Genomic DNA, 18,083 nt, shown 5'->3' with positions numbered 1-18,083 from the left:
TGGATTAAGTCAACCCACGCATTCTGTGGGGTGGCCTTGGCTTAATGGTAGAGCTGTCGCCTTTTGATCGGAAGGCTGTGGGGTTCAATCCAAGTTCCTGCTGTCATATGCTAGTGTCTTTGAGTAAGACACCAAACCCACTGTTGGTCAGTGGTGTATGGATGGGTGAGAGAATATGTCAGTAAAAACTATGATAGAAACCTCTGCCACCAGAGTGTGATTGTGGTGTGATTGGGTGAATGAGACTACCTGTGCAAAGTGCGTTGAGTGGTCAGAGACATTAGGGCGCTATGTAAGTACTTGTCCATTTATCATTTATATGCTGGGGACAGCAGGTATGCTAACACCACATCAGGAAACAGAGATGTTCACAAGTCTTTTTTTTTTTGCAAGTCCAAGTCAAGTCCAAAGTCTTTGGTCATAAGTCCAAGTCACTTGGTCACAAGTCTAAGTCAAGTCTCAAGTCTTTATGGGGTGAGACTTGGTCACGTCTCAAGTCTTAGGTCATGGGTCCAAGTCAAGTCTCAAGCCTCTAAACAATAAAACTTATGAGCTTTTGTCACCTGCTGCCATCCAGTCTACTGAGAATACTGCCTAGCTATACTTACTAAAATCATTCAAAGCATTTACTGAATTATTATCACTTCTATCTATTGGCATACAGTATCTGTACTGATTAGTTGTTTGTTATATGATCACTTTAAACAGGGCCCTATTCTACGAAGCAAGTTCAGCCTAGCGAGTTAGCCTTGGAGCTACCTCGCTGAACTGAGCGCAGTAGCCGGCGGTCTCGCTACACAGTTTTACGACGCTGGTTATCAACCTCATAAGTGGATCCAGCTAGGCAATGAGCGTGTGCACGCATATAAGGCGGAGCCCGCTGCATCTGACCAATCGCGAACATGGAGCAGTCTGGAGCGTCAGAGCAGGCCTGAGAGTGAAGGACCGCATACTTCACACAGGAGGAGCAGGAGGTGATCATGAGGAAGTATGACGAGCTGAAACATGTAATTAACGTTAAAAGCAACACCGTCGCCGCTGCTAAAGCACGGAAGGAGTGCTGGCAGAAAATTGCTGACAGCCTAAAAGCGTTAGTGTAATGCAAAAAAAATCTTTTGTGCCATTCTCATCCTGAAATAGCACTGTTCACCATGCACTTTTACTGTAACATGCACCATACCTAATTTATTTCTTACATGAATTTATTCATTTGTTCATTCCTATCGTGTTTACATTTTTTGTGTGATATGTAGCCCACATGAGCCCTACATGAATTCCTGTCATTATTTTAAGACGGGCAATAAAATATTGTCATGGAACAGAAGTGCTGGCATTGAAGATCTAATTACGGCAATGAGAGTTCTTCATTCCCTTTAACTACCTGTAGAAAGTGTCATGTACTACCAACCCCTCCCTGGAAAACCAGTAACTTTCATAAAGGTGGTCATCCGAAAAAGAGAGTGGGTCGGGCTCCGATGTCCACGGGATACTCTAAGAACGGACAAACCATTTTTTCGTGAGGGCTCATTGGTCAGTGGGCGGGGTTTTTGTAGTCCGTGAGTTAAATCTGGAACCTAACCTGCCCCGGAGCAGGTTAGCCGTTCAGCGTACGTTGTCATGGAGACTCGCCTCGCTGAGGAGTGATCCCGTGTCGTAGAACAGGGAATCCGGAACCTATCCTCAAAGCTACCTCGCTAGGCAGTAATCCTGCTTCGTAGGACAGGGCCCAGGCCATTGCAATGCAACATGAAGAAAACACACAATGAATGCTTTCCTTAAACATGGATGAATAGAATTACCCATGTGTCATGTTAGCGCACCTCAGTGTAAACAAGTGTGACAAGCAAACTTTCACTCATCTGTTCAAATATTCAGTGCCAAAGCTCCAAAGCTAGTAGAAAGCTAAGTTAACTATACGTAGCTAATGCTGCTTTGTTTGTTTGGTATGGACACATGGGTTGAGTTTAACAGGATATATGTAGAGAATTTATTTCTACACACTTTCACATCACTTAAAACTATTCTTAATGTAAACTGACATGCGACCAGTGTGATTAGTCAGCAGATGATTTATTTTCTCAGTTTTACATTTCAAGATATACTGAAGAGGGTATGATGAATTTACAGACTCCATTAACTTAAGCCAATTTGTATTTAGCTCATAAATAGAATATGTTTCCCCTTAGAATATGTCATTAAAATGTCTACTGGCAACTGTTCCATTTTGCATAGTTTTCCTCTTTTTTGTTTTGAAAAAGGCTGAAGCCAAAAAGGAAAGAAAAAACAATTTAAAAACACATTGGCACCTATTTAGACACTCAACCCCAGTTTTACAATAGATTAGTATAAAAGTTTTATAAATCTAGAGAACACATCTGAAAGCTGCTTTATCTTGGACAGCATATGTCACAACTGCTTTGTTTAACATTGACTATTTATATATGCAGACTAAGTTCATTTGGAGAAAAACACAAAAGTCCTGTTATCAAAATGCAAATGGCTTAGTGGTGTAAGGGAGTTCAATGAGGTTTGCTCTTGTGTGGGTGACCTGGGTTCAAATCCAGCCTGTGGCTTCTTTCCTACATGTCACACCCCACTCTTGCCCTGTTTCTTCCTTTATCCACTGTCCTGTCTTCTCTTATTAAAGGTATAATAGCATAAAAAGAACAATCCTGTTTCTCACTTTGAATAAATGTTGTTAATTCCTTCTACAGGTGTCAGCAGATTTATTAGGCTGTTATATATCTGCAGTGATCTGAAACAAGTTTTAAAGCCCTGAATACTTAAAGCATGTTATTTCTAATGTGATTATAACACTGTTTGGTATTATCTTAGTGAAGGAATTATCCACTCACAATAAAACAGAAGTTTGTAGTCTTTCTAATTTAACTCAGTTTCCATTGAAAGTGAACAAAAATGGCATCAATGTGGTTTAAATGCTCTTGAAAACTTTTATGTTGAGCACATAGAGCTGAAGTAAGAAGTTTAAAATGGTGATAACTTTCAGAACTGATCAAGACTTAATGTTAGTGTGATCACCTCACTGTGTGCAAGTCTTCATCTTTCAGAAGTTCTCCTCTTCCTCTGAACTTTGTAACCAAGAGACGCATAACTCTCCCTGTGTTTTGGTTACCAGGACTTGGTAACTGTTTCTTTCATGAACTCAGCTCATTAGATTAATGACTCTGTTGTTGTTGTGTTTATGCAGTGTTGATGGGAAAGTGGTGTCATTCTCAGTTCTCTGGAGTGATCGCTCCTCAGCACTCGGGGCTGGTAATGAACCTCAGAGGGTTTAGTGACAGGATGACATAAACAGATACTGTTTTGTTTTGGAACATTTCAAACACTGACAGACAAGTGAGGAAGGCAAACCCAATCAGTGACTGCTACAGCTTTGTATTTCAGTCACACTGGAGCAGTGGTTTTATCTTTAAGAAAATGTCCTTAAAGTTGACATAAAAGCAAAAAGACAAAACTTATCGATTTCTTAACTGAGCCTAAAAAATAAATATAAGAAAAAAGTTTGGTACCACGTGCCCCCAAGTACACTGAATTTGTAGAAAAATATCTGCAAGTTTTTGAAACAAACCGTAAACAAACTTGTTCAAAAGTTCTGTTTCTTTTTCAACTTCCCCCTCCACAAATTATTATTTTCATATTAAAATTTGGAAAGTTAATGTTGGATGGTTGAGATGCTTTGAGGTAACGTTTTCTTTAATAGTTGTAATAAAAATTCTAGATGTGACTAGAGGTCTAAGGAAACCCCAGAAAAGAAATAATACTGAGCACAGTTTATGTAATGAACATAGGTTTAGATCAGGGTCCATCAACTACATTTGTCCAAGGGCCACTGTGGCGGCCAAATGCTCTCACAAAATGAATTAAATGAATATCTTCAGTAAGATGTTATTATGTGATAGATTAACTTTCATTCAAAATCTGTTGTTTTTTTTGTATTTGTCAGTGTCAACGGACCCCAGGGGGCAATAATAATATTTCAGGTTTCATATCTGTGAGGCTGTCAAGCCGATCAATCACCATCAAATACAGTGTCGTAGTTTGTAGAGAACACTGATAGGAGAAAGACCTTCTGAGTATAATCAAAGTTCAGAAAATGTCACTCTCAAAAAGCCTCAAGCAGAAAATTTATGCAAAAAAGCACAGCTTTTAGGAAGACTGGACTGATGTGCACCTCATCTGTAACAAAACTGTCACAGCTGCTTAAGACAAATAATCAGAGGCGTCACCACAACACAAAGGGAAAGGTAATGGCGCACATTACTTTTCAGAGTTTCATTGATGTAAAAAACAAAATAAAGTAACATAGTTTAACTCATCACTTGGGTATTTTTCAGTAATATTCTTGAGGTTGGATGAAAAGTCTGGTGGGGCTGCCAGTTGATGTTCATTGGTCCAGAGAGTATTAAAAAACATCAAAATGGTTTTCAGATAGTGGCTAACGTCAGCAGAGCTAGCACTACCAGCCTTCGGTCCTCCCTGCAAGTGAATATCCACATACCTGTGCTGGATACACATATGTATCCTAAGTCATATAAACCACAAACAACCTGGAGACTGGATCTGTTCTTAAATCTCAAAGAATGTAGCTGTGAGCAGCTGCTGTTTCCTCTAAAGATCTCAGAGGCCATGCTGAGGTCTGACTCTATTATACTGTGTATGGTGCTCTGACCCAATGAACCCTGAACCCATCCAGGAAGACTAGAGCACAAAAAACAAAGTCTCAGAGCTGAGAGAAGGAAGAGCTAAGAGCTGATCTGTGATAGTTGGGTGTAAAACTTTGTTGTCACTTTGTAGAGTATGAAATAAAGTCAGTTGGCATATCAGAGGAGAAGAGAGCCAAATCTATGACCTCCAGGCCTTGTTTCCATTCATATGTAATGACTGGTGTTGTTGATCCGAAATCAATATAAAGATATACTTAATTGTCCAGTTACTCGGAAATTTGTCTAAATGATGCAGGAATACATGATGATACCTCTGATTTCCAATGTGATGAAAGGAGTTACTCTAAAGATGGATAGAAATCTGTTAGAAGTTACGTGTAGCCATGATTAGACAATTTGACCTGAGGCGCGAATGGTCTGGCGATCTAGGTCACGCCCCGTGATGTGCGCCCTCATGCAGGTGGCTAGGGTTCAAACTCAGCCTGTGGCCTATTTCCTACATGCCACTTGCCACTCTCTCCCCTTTTCTGCTCTATCCACTGTCCTCTCCTACCACATCAGAGGCATGCCCCCCCCCCCCCCCCCCCCCCCCCAAAAAAAAAATAAATAAATAAATAAAATAAAATAAATAAATAAAATAAATAAAATAATATAAAAAAGAAGAAATAAATAAATTTAGAATAAATAAATAAATACATGAATAAATGAATGAAATAAAATAAAATAAAAAAGATGATTTGACCATCATAAATCGCAACCTTACTTAAGCTAAACAAACTTTGTTTCACAATCTTTTGCTACAAACATGGTAAATGAGTAGCAGAAAGTTGCCTTTTAGCCAGTTAAAGGAGAGAGCAGTTTCATAGAAACATCAAATATTTCTGTAGTTCTGTTCGGACTTTTGTTTGACTCACCTTCTTATGTGAGTGGGAACAAGAAGTTTCCTTTCTACCTCTCGATACAGTGTTCGGCTTATTAAAGTACATGAAATTTAAGCTGACATCAAATAACCATCGTCAGGATGCTCCAGGAAAACTGGCACAAAGTAATTCATTCACTGATCTTAGAAACGGAAAGCTCCTGGAGCACATGGAGAGTGTTTCAGTATTGTCAGTTTTCCCAATCTCATGTGTTGCCTGCAGGTTTCCCTCCCTCCACTAGATCTGCAATTTCCTACTTGCCCACTAGGTGTCCTCAGTGTGTAGCCTTATTGTTTCCTCTGACGAGACCTTCTCTGGTGCCTTATCCTTTATCCTTTGTGGTATTTTGAAACAAGTTATGGGGTCAAATTAGAGAAATCTCTCTGACTGTGCTTCTATAAAATAGAGCCAGCTTTTAGACATTGACCAGGCTTAATTAATCCAATTCTCTTGACTATTGATATATGTGCAGTAAAATAGCTTTCAAAATCAAAAAAATTACAGTTTAAGAGCTGTAAAGGTGATTCACCATCTGTTAATGTTGTGTTCAGCACAAAATTTAACAATAAAAAGTTTATTGAGTGATGTGGGGTTTTTTTTTCAGTCTGGAAACTTAGAAGCAACATCACAAATCAGTTCCTGGAGGTAAGCGTGTTGTGTCAGCATCCGTCTCTGGTGTTTTCATCCCCCTGTGAATTCTTGTTTCAAAACAGTCTTATGTTAATGTGGTTTCACAAGAACACCAAGGTCTTTGAAGACTTTGTCATGCATCAAATCTTTTAAGACAAGGACTTTCGCTTGCTTTGTTTTTTTTTCTTGTTGTTGTTGTTGTTGTTTTTGTTTTTAAACATACATCATCATTTTTAGGTGTAATTCAGAGTTAAATTTGGAACTATAAACCATATAGCCAGCTTTAATTGTGACATTGTAACAAATTGTGCTTCTGGTGCATCTGTAATGCCATTATACTATGTAAAAATGCCACTTTCAGGTGCCAATAGGGCACGGTAATGGCAGAGATTCTTTACTGCACTAGTGTTTAAATGTTGAAACTGTCTATTAAAAAGGTGAAAATACTCATTAAAGTTAATAATTCAAACAACAGCGGCTGGGGTTGCAAAGAGATTGAAAGTTTCTGGTCGATGGGAATTTAGCCCAGGAATATTGGGAACTTTCAGGGTTTTGTTGTCAAAAACATAGATGAGTTTTTCTAAAAAAGAAAAAAAAATCCTAGGAAATTTTGGTTCAGAAATTTTGTAAATTTTCACATTTGTTTTTCTTGTCATCAACTTTGTGAGACTTTCAAGTAGGCTCTTAGTTGACGCAACATTACTGAACGCAGTTTGAACTGTGTGGCCATCAGGGCAAACTTTGAGCATTTTGAGCCTGACAGAGAGCTATCCTCAACCAGACTGAGTGACACTGACACCAAAGCTGATGACCAGTCAGATTTCAAGACAGCAACCATTAAAGACAATGAGGTCCAAGTACTTGATAAATAGGAAGCATGGCCATTTGACTTATATTAATGGGATTTTAGGGGACATGAGAGATGTGTCTAGGCTATTATAAATACCTGAAATACCTCTGAAAAAAACCCCAAAGTTGTAAAAACTGATTAGTGTCATAAATAAATGTTGTATAAGGCATATTTGCATGCATGTAAAATTTTCCCAAATTCCCTGAAAATTAATTTATAGACATTTTCATGCCTTATATAAAAAAAAAAGTTGAATATTTGAGCATGTTTATGATAAGGTGACTGCAGTTCAATATTTGAGCATGTTTATGACAAAGTGACTGCAGTTAGTACAAATTCCTAAATATTCCCTGAAAATTACTGTGATTTCCCATTAATTTCCAAAAATTCCCACAAACTGCAAAAACTCAGTCTCCAGAAACACCATATCTGAATGATTAAAACTATATTTTCTGACACAACATTAAACTTAAAACCAACAGGAATGCTGTTTTCTTTACCTCTCAGCTTCACACATGCTTCATGCTAAGAGACCATCATTAGACCTTGGAGACAACTCACTAATTCCCTTATTAATTCAATAACAATCACACACTGGGGGTTTTACTCGGGGCTCAGTGAACTCCTGGGGGCTCGACTATTAGCATCCATTAGTATTATTATTAAATTAGTAGCTCTTCTGATTGGCCATCAGGAGGTGAGAACTCTTCACAATGCATCGCTTATACAGTGTTATAGCTGATTGTTGATCATTATGTACTCTTTATTGGTCAATTCTGACCAAGAAAGAAAAAAGTTTTATAAGATGTTATGCAAGGATTGTTAGCCTTACTTTTGTTTATCTTGAAACTAAGATAAACAACGGCAAAGTAATTTCTGAATCCATGGATGTCTAATGAGTGTTACCATTGTTGTAACTTGGATGGGTTCATTGACAGACTGTTGGAGCTCCATAGAGAATAAAGAAAAGGTTAAACTTTACGTGCTCACAGGACAAGCTGTGAGAAGTCTTTTTAAGAGGTGACCCAGCAGGTGAACCAGCAGACGAAGCTGTGCCCCTGTTGGAGGAGGTAAAGTCCAGGTTTCTCCACTTGTGCTGAGATTTGATCACACTGTTTTATTTATGTTAGAGAAAGTGCTTTAAAATGACTTAGAATCTTAAGACAATGTGTGACCTATTGGATGAATAATGCTCTGTGAGTATAAAGTGTTTCAGATGATGTTCAGCTGATTTTTCTGCTGTTTTCTATCACTTCTCCTGAGCTGTTCAGGACCTCTCTACTCCATCATGTCAAAGGGAAACCACAGCTTTGTGACTGAATTTGTCCTCACTGGATTCCCTGGACTTCACCCAGAGTATGAAGGCATTACCTCAGCTGTGTTGTTCTTTGTTTATTTCTTTACATTGGCAGGCAATGCTACGATTATCTTCTTATTTGCAACAGACCGCAGCCTCCAAAAGCCGGTATATTACATCATCCTCAACCTGTGTGTGTGTGATATGCTTTTTAGCACCACTGCTTTACCTAAAATGATCAGTAAATACTGGTTTCAGTCAGGGACCATTTCCTTCACTGCTTGTTTTGTTCAGATGTACTTTGTTCATTATCTGGGCACAGTGAACTCTTACATTCTCTTCCTCATGGCTTTAGATAGGTATTTAGCCATCTGTCATCCTCTGAGATATCCAACTATCCTCAAAAACTCCACCATCCATATTCTCAGTATTAGTGCATGGCTGATTGCAAAAATCGGTCCTTTAGTGGTGGTGATCCGTGCGTACCCTCTTCCTTACTGTGCCTCAAACGTAATCCACCACTGCTACTGTGATCACATCGGTATAACAACACTGGCATGCACTGACAGGACGCCCTATGGTCTCACTGCTTTTGGGATTGCAATGGCTTCTTTACTGGTACCTCTGGGTTTTATCGTTTTCTCATACTGCTCCATAATTATAACTGTTCTTAAGATTGCAAATCTACAAGGCCGCCTAAAATCTCTGTCCACCTGTAGCACTCAGCTGATTGTGATCTCCCTGTATTACTTACCCAGATGTTTCATATACTTGGCCAGCAATGTGGGCATTACATTCAACAGTGATGTGCGAATAGTCATCATCATGATGTACAGCCTTTGTCCCCCTATGCTTAATCCACTTATTTACTGCTTAAGAGCTAAAGACATGAGAGAAAGTTTCTGGAAGCAATTTCACAGGAGGACTGCTCCACAAAAAGCACAAATCTCTGCTGTGAGTCACTCATCTCAGAGTTAGCAACTCTGTTTGTGTTTTCAATGAAATCTCTTGTGTTTAGGAGTAGTATATTTCACATGCCACGTCGTATGTTGCACATTTTGGAATCTTTCACTTCTGTTCTGGGTCTACATGGAAAAACACCAACAACCTTTCATATTATTACCACAAAAATGCAACAGGAAACAGCTCACATATACTTGCAAACTGGCGTCAGAACAAATGAGCTGTCTTCACAAGCCTACAGATGAATATAGAATTACGGGTGTCTCAGATTTAATGGACAGGTGTACTTCATATCCATATGTTATATTTATAAGAAAATGAATGAAATAAAAATTCTTTTAAGTTCACTTTGTATCGGCTTTTTTTGTATCCTCTTTGAACAAAAGTATCTGATAAGATTGTTCATTCTGTCACTTAACAAATCATAGCCCTGGTTGTGTCTCACGAAAGTTCATAGAGTTGTTCCTGGGCAGATATATGAGGCTATGGAGTTTGAGAAAATAATGCTAGGACATAAAAAAACATAATCTATGCCTCAGTGCGGTAATTATTACCTTGTATGGTATTATTATGTGTTAAAGAGGCATTTGTTGTGGCTTTCATGCATTTTTTAATTCTCACTGCCAAATGAAATTGAATCCAGAGAAATGGTCCCACTCTAAATTTGTGAATAAAGGTTTTTAATGGCTATTTATGGAAGGTTAAACGTCATGTATTATGAATATTTAACATGTAGCATTTGCTGCTTGTCTTCTTATCATTTTTGTTTCACATCTTTTTTAGTTTTTCTCAAAAAATAGACAAATCAAAATACTCCAGAATAAATTACACTCTGACAGTGGTACTAAAAGTACACACGTTAGTTTGTGAGACGTATAAGAGTGAAATAAAAGGAATTGCATCACAAGTAATAGTAATAAATGCTGCTTTAGCTGGAACTAAAAACCTCAGCAGAGGCAACAGTCAGCACAACACAATCAGTAAGACCCGTTGTAATGAGACAACTGCTTGGACTACAATGAGAATATGCTGCTGCCAACCTAGGCCAAGATGCTCTTGTAGAAAAGACTTTAAATCTCAATGAGACTTTCCTGGTTAAACAGATCTAAAATAAATCAATAAAATTAATGTGAATTTCATTCACTGAGTGGGATACTAAGCAGTAAAATGAGAAAAGGCCACAGCTCAGTTGCAGTTATTGAGCTTAGTTCATTAAAAACACTTACACTTACTTACTTATCCTTCCATTTACACCTATACTTCCATTTTGTACTTTCTTATATTCTTATATTTGTGGTCATTCTTTTCATCCTATAATTTTATACTTTCTTATATTTGTATATTTTGGTATTTCTTATACCTTATCATGTCATATTTTGTACTTTCTATTTTCAACACTTTCTGAAGGGAGTAGCTGCAACTAAAAAGCAGTTTCCCCTCTGGGATCAATAAAGTATTTCTAATTTTAATTCTGATCAGTGTGTGCTAGACCTGGAGCCAAGTGGTCTAAGTTGCACCCCGTGAGGTTTGCCCGAAGCAGGTGGCTTGGGTTCAAATCCAGCCTGCGGCCTGTGTCAGCATCTCATTCCCCACTCTCATCCTGTTTCCTACTCTATCCACAATCCTCTCCTCATTGATTAAAGGCATAAAAAGCCAGAAAAATAAAATGGAAAAAAAAATGCACAAGGCCTTAAGTTAAACACCCTTGCATCTGTCATAGAATTGCACACTGTTGGAAGTAAGGGGTTGCAGAACATGGGGCGTTCAGTGTGATTAACCCAAAGCACAGTATAAGCTGAGGACCCAGAGAGCCAGCCCATCTTCTAATTTCAGGAAAATATGGATGACACTCACACTCCCTGAAAGTGAAACCAAACCGTCTCTGGCGACTGGCTGTAATATTGTTCATCAAGTCATCTTCTGCATATAGAGGACTATAGAATGGACTCAGAAATTTAAATAAGTATCAAATAATTTCTTCTTGAATATGATTTCTGTCATCAGAGTTACCCCTTATCACGCTGATTCATGTGGTTGAGTTTGGATAAGTTACTGAAGTTAAAAAGAGGGGATGTGACAACATGACTGACATATGAAAGCTCCTGTAGCATTCTCGATTGAAGGATTAACAGACAAAAACATCAATGTGAACATAGTCTAACTAAACAAACTATTTTTAATATTCAGGTCTATATCTTAATTTAAACAAGCTTTTAGATATGATATTCTATTTTTGCGTATCTGTTCTGCTCAATGCACCACTCTGCAACTCTTGGTAACTTTTTTAAATTTCCCAAACTTAAATGACTCACTAATGACCATATCGAAAAAATAATGCCTATATGATACCATGGAAAATTAAAGGTTCATTTGAGAATAAGATCCTGTGAGATTGTGTAAACATCACACGGAGGAAATATTAACCCTGGCACTGCACTCAGTGTTCAGTTGTTGGCCTGCAGCTGAGAGGTAAAGGCATTAGTTTGACTTTAAATGGTAGATTTATCAATGTATTCATGTCTCTCTTAAATGTCACATTTCATATGTTTGCCAGATTTTCATTTCAGATTTTATCATTAAAAATTAACATGCCTAGTTCAAATTAGGTGGAAAATTCTTATGTAAATGGAAATTTAGGACAATTATTGTGTGAAAGAAAATTTGTTGTATTATAAATTAATTGAACTGATCATTTTTTATGTCACACTTTCCCATCACCTTTCACAGAACCAACACTAATAATTGTTTGTTTTTATTATTATTATTGTTATTAATATAATCATTACTATTATTTGCTTTGTATTTTTGTAATTATTTAAAGACATTTCACATAAAATCCTTTCAAGAGGAAAAATGTGGTAAACTGAAAGCATTTTATTGAAAAAGACAAAATGTGTGAATTTGCTGATTGTTAATTCAAAAAAAGTCTTTATTCTCTTACAGAGTTTTCTATTCCTCATGTATTTCCTTTAACAGGTGACAATGATCGTCTCTAATGTCACAACAATGAGAAGCTTCTTGATCCTCGGTTTCCCTGGACTCTCACCGCAGTATTATGGACTCGTATCTGTCCTTTTCTTTCTCATCTACCTTGCTATTGCTCTGGGAAATATTTTCATCTTAGCGTTTGTCATCTATGAGAAGAGCCTGCAGAAGCCCACATACCTGGTGTTTTGTCACCTGGCACTGAATGACCTAACGTTTGGCACTGTGACTCTCCCAAAGATCATAGCTAAATACTGGTTTGGTGATGGTGTTATTTCTTTCTATGGGTGCTTCACACAGATGTTCTTTGTTCATTACTTAGGATCAGTGACTTCTTTCATCTTGTTAGTGATGGCTCTTGATAGATTTGTTGCCATATGTATTCCTCTGCGTTACTCCGTCCTCATCACAAACAACACCATATCTGCGCTGTGTGGCTTTGCTTGGTTCATACCTTTGTCTGTGATGGGGGCAATTGTGTCCCAGGCCCTCCCTTTACCTTACTGTAAATCTAACATCATCACTCAGTGCTACTGTGACCACATTTCTATAACCAGTCAGGCGTGTGGAGAGGATGTGAGAGCAGCACAGGTCACCACTCTCTGCCTGGCTATGTTTTGTCTTTTAGTCCCTCTTGCATTCATCTTGTTTTCCTACGCTTCAGTTATTGTGACAATTGTGAAAATATCCACTGCTTTTGGACAGAAGAAGGCCCTATCAACCTGTAGCCCTCAAATATTCATCACATGTCTTTTTTACCTCCCAAGATGCTTTGTTTATGTGGCCAATACTTTTGGCTTTTCTTTCAGTCTGGATGTCCGTATTTTTCTGATACTGCTGTACAGTTTGTTTCCTCCCGCAGTCAATCCAATCATATACTGTTTCAAGACCAAGGATATCAAGCAGACTTTGATGAAGAAGCTTAAGACAACCAGGATTGGAATTGAAATAAAGCTATCATTGTAATGATGAACCAATGAAATCACTGTAAGAAACACCTGAGACAAGTCATTTTTGAAAAAGGTCAGCATTAGATGTCAATTTTGTTGGGTTCACCAATGTGTGCAAGCACTTATGAGCTATACACATAAAATGATTAATCTTGTGTTTTGGTGCTTTAAAAATAGCATACATAAAATATGCATACAGGGAAAAAGAAAAGAAGCCCTCATAGGATGCCATATATTTAACACTACCTGCAATATGGATAACACAAAACCAATATCTTGTTTTCTTTAACAAAAATGTTTTACATTCTACATAAGAGGTCATATTTCATAGATAATTTAAAATCTAGGATACTTAGATTTTACTTTTAAAAAATGGGGTTCCCAATTAAAAAGCCCACTGCGGCCAAATAAAAACCCTTTATTTTCTACTTAGTTAAAATGAGGGGCCAAAATTCAATCAGTGAGGCCTTTCAACCTAAAACCCATTGGCCCATGACTGTAAGACAGGTGTTGACATGGCGACTAATTACTTTGCTGGCAAAAGCTTCATTTAAAGGATAAATTCGGATTATACAGCTTTTACATTGTTTATAGAATGAAGTGGAACAAAATACTCACCCAGAAGGCTTTCCTGATCCAAGCAGTGCTTCGGGAGATATTTAGATCCAAAATCGTGCAGCGGGCATAGACAGCGCCGCTCCTAAAACTGCATTAATCGTCCAAAAACTCGTGTTTTTCACCAATATTCCATCATGGTCCGCTCCGAGATAGTCCTCTGCTGCAATCTGTCACTCTAGACAGCGCTGAGTGGCTGTACTGACCTCTGAACTTACGAAAACTTTGTTTACGTTTGCCCCTCAAAGAAAGGAGTCAGCTCTCCAGAAAGTACTACGCATGAGCAGTACTTTGAGGGGCAAGCGTAAACGTCTTCGTGAGTTCAGAGGTCAGACCAGCCACTATGGATCCCATTATAAGATAAGATAAGATAAGATAAGTCATACTTTATTAATCCCCGGAGGGAAATTCAAGTTGTTTGGGCACTCTTCCAAGCAGAGAATTGTACACTCTGATGGCTGCAGGGAGGAATGATCTTCGGAACCTCTCGGTCCTGCAGCGCACAGAGGTAAGGCGTCCCCTGCTGCTGATCCTCTGGACTATGATGTTGTGAAGTGGGTGATCAGAGTGACGGATGATGGCCTCCACTTTCTTCTGTGTATACCTTTCCACCACAGCCTCCAGTGAGTCCAAACTGGATCCAACCACAGAGCTAGCTCTCTTCACCAGTTTTTCCAGTCGCCTCTTGTCCTTCTGCTTTAAACTATTTCCCCAGCAGACTGCACCATAAAACAAAGCACTGGCTACCACGGACTGATAAAACATCTGCAGCAGCTTTCCACAGACATCAATTGATCTGAGCTTCCTTAAGAAAAAGAGACGGCTCTGCCCCTTCTTAAAGAGTGCATCTGTATTAAGGGACCAGTCCAACTTGTTGTCCAGATGTACACCAAGATATTTGTAGGTTGGCACCACCTCCACGTCCACCCCATGGATGTTAACTGGCTGATGGCAGAGCCCAGACTTTCGGAAATCCACAATCATTTCCTTTGTTTTTGAGGTGTTCAGTAGGAGACAATTTCTATGACTCCAGTCACAGAAAGCTTTTATTAGATCCCTGTATTCAGATTCCTGTCCATTTTGGATACACGCCACAATAGCAGTGTCATCGGAGTATTTTTGGATGTGGCAGGACTCAGAGTTGTATTTGAAGTCTGCAGTATAAAGTGTGAATAGGAATGGAGCCAGAACAGTTCCTTGTGGAGCCCCCGTGCTGCTCATGACCGTCCCAGAGACGCAGTTTCCCAACCTGACAAACTGTGGCCTCTCTGTGAGATAGTCTGTGATCCAGGAGACAAAGGATGGGTTCACTCCTATGTCTTTGAGCTTATCTCTCAATATCATGGGCTGGATGGTGTTAAATGCACTTGAAAAATCAAAGAACATAATTCTTACATAGGTGCCAGGTTCTTCTAGATAGCACAGGGCACGGTGGAGCATGTATGTAACTGCATCATCCACTCCAATATGATTTCTATATGCAAACTGCAGAGGTTCTAGTGTGTCTTTGACCTCAAGTCTCAACAGACGTAAAAGCAGCCTCTCAAAGGTTTTCATAACATGTGAGGTGAGGGCAACTGGTCTGTAGTCGTTGAGTTCAGCTGGGCATTTGAGTTTTGGTACCGGCACAATACAAGATGTTTTCCACAGAGCCGGGACCTGACCCAACTGTAGACTCAGGTTGAAGATGCTCTGAAGGGGTTCACACAATTGGGCAGCACAGTCCTTAAGCAGTCTTGGACACACACCATCTGGACCAGCAGCCTTCCCTGAGCACAGTCTTCCTAACTCTAACCTCACTCCTAAAGCTGTGACAGACGGTGACGGTTGAAGAGGCACAGGTGTAAGAGGGGATGTAGCAGGAGTGGTGGAGAGACACAGATGTGTAGAAGGAGCAGCAGTAGAAGAGGAAGTGGTCGCTGTGTCAAACTTGTTGAAGAACTGGTTGAATTCATTAGCACGTTCAACATCACCCACAATTGGCTGCCTTGTCTTTGTGTTATATCCAGAGATGTTGTTGATTCCTCTCCACACCTCCCGCATGTTATTATTTTGTAGTTGTCTCTCAATTTTCTTTTTATATTTCACCTTAGCCTCCCTTAATCTCCTCTTCAGCACTTTTTGCACCAGTTTGAGCCGTTCTTTGTCGCCATCTCTAAAGGCTTCCTTTTTCTGATTGAGGATATCCTTGATGTCACTTGTGATCCAGGGTTTGTTATTGGGGAAACGGAGTACAGTCTTTGATGGTATGATATTGTCTTTACAGAAGTTGATGTATTCAGTAAAACAGTCAACCTGTTTATCAATATCTATACTATTTTCATCTGTTTCTAACAATACATTCCAGTCTGTGCACTCAAAGCAGTCTCTCAGAGCCTCACTGGCCTCAGGTGTCCATTTTCTAATTGTTACAGTAGTTGCATGCTGCCTCAATACGCAGGGTCTGTAACAAGACTGAAGTAAAACCAGATTGTGATCCGACCTGCCCAGTGGTGGTAATGCAGTGGCACTGTATGCATCTTTGACGTTGGCATATAGAAGATCAAGTGTTCTGTTCACTCTGGTTGGGCAATTAACAAACTGTTTAAATCCAGTGAGATGAGAGGAGAGGCTAACATGGTTAAAGTCTCCAGATATTATTATGAGAGCCTCAGGATGTTGAGTCTGTAGCCTGGCAACAGTTTCTTGGATAACATCACATGGAACTTCAGCAGTTGCTTTGGGTGGAATGTACACGAGGATTGTTATTATATGACTGAATTCTCTGGGAAGGTAATATGGCCTCATACCAACTGCCAACAGTTCAATGTCCGGAGAACACATCTTCACCTTGACTGTAGTATGATCAGGATTACACCATCTCTGATTGATGTATAAAACCAGTCCTCCACCTTTTGACTTGCCACTAGCTTTGGTGTCTCTGTCCAGACGTATCAGCGTGAAGCCAGGGATATCCACACAGGAATCAGAGATGTTTTGATTCAACCAGGTCTCAGTAAAGCACATGAGGCTGCACTCACGGTATACATTTTGTGTCTTCACCAGTATCTCTAGTTCATCCTTTTTGTTGGGCAGAGAGTTGACATTCCCCATGATGACTGAAGGAAGAAAGGGCTTGTATCTCCATCTCCTGGCCTTTAACTTTGCACCAGCACGACATCCTCGGAAAGGCTTCTTTATCTCAGCAGGAATAGGGTGATGTCCTCCAGATTTGCTCCATCGTAATGCAAGAAGCTCCTCTCTTGAATAAACTCTCCTTCCAGCAGACATATCCATGAGTTGTTGTCAAAAAAGTCCAGTATTGAGCAAAAATTAGCAAAAGAAACAATTAAAGATAAAAATATAGCTAAAAAAGCAGAGTAATAACAGAGAGCTGCCAAACTTTGCTGCTACCGCTAGAAGCGCATCATTCGAAAGCGGACGTCCGCTGCACGATTTTGGATCTAAATATCTCCCGAAGCACTGCTTGGATCGGGAAAGCCTTCTGGGTGAGTATTTTGTTCTACTTCATTCTATAAACAATGTAAAAGCTGTATAAACCGAAATTATACCATGGTCAGTGAGAATTCCAATGTCAACTGCCGTGCACGCCAGTTGACAGTTAGTTCGGCAAGTTAAATCACCATTGTATCACTCCGCCGTGCGCGTTACCATAGCAAGGCAAGGCAAGGCAAGGCAAGTTTATTTCTATAGCACATTTCAGCAATGCAATTCAAAGTGCTTTACAGGCAGAACAAATTATATAAAACAATTAAAATTCAATTAAAAATGAGATCAATTAAAACGATACAATAAAACAAACAACAAAAGACAAACAAACAAACAAAAGATTAAAATAGATTTTAAAACAGATTTTAAAACAGATTTTAAAACAGATTTTAAAACAGATTTGAAAAACAGATTGTAAGATAAAAACAGATTTAAAGATAAAATTTGCAGTGCAAAATTAAAGGCAAGATATTAAAATGATTTGTTAAAATGCTCTAATAAAAGGCAGCCGTAAAAAGGTGGCAACGCGTCACACACATTTCAACGCATGCGAGACCAGCATGCGCTCCTACTGGGCCCCTTCTCTTTAAAGCCTGGCTCACACTACAGAATTCTCGCCCCGATCAAACCCAGATTCGGTCCTCCCAACAATTGGGGAAGAAATCCACTCCGCTTCGCGTCGTGGTGTTCCCACTCCAC

General features: G+C 39.2%; 2 protein-coding genes across 2 annotated transcripts; both read left to right on the top strand.

The window, feature by feature from the left end:
- Positions 1-8,373: 8,373 nt before the first annotated feature.
- Positions 8,374-9,360, top strand: LOC141797877 (olfactory receptor 2AT4-like). The gene has a single exon (XM_074679565.1). It carries the CDS (start codon positions 8,374-8,376, stop codon positions 9,358-9,360), a length of 987 nt encoding a protein of 328 aa, XP_074535666.1.
- A 2,967-nt stretch (positions 9,361-12,327) lies between these two features.
- Positions 12,328-13,296, top strand: LOC141798065 (olfactory receptor 52E8-like). Its single transcript, XM_074679846.1, has one exon. The coding sequence runs from the start codon at positions 12,328-12,330 to the stop codon at positions 13,294-13,296; it is 969 nt and encodes a 322-aa protein (XP_074535947.1).
- Positions 13,297-18,083: the final 4,787 nt, after the last annotated feature.

Source organism: Halichoeres trimaculatus, unplaced genomic scaffold (genome assembly GCF_033239565.1).
Source record: "Halichoeres trimaculatus isolate MK-OKI-2021-1 unplaced genomic scaffold, fHalTri1.1 fHalTri1_scaffold_9, whole genome shotgun sequence".
Lineage (NCBI taxonomy): Eukaryota > Metazoa > Chordata > Actinopteri > Labriformes > Labridae > Halichoeres > Halichoeres trimaculatus.
This window is presented reverse-complemented; position numbering and strand designations above follow the sequence as displayed.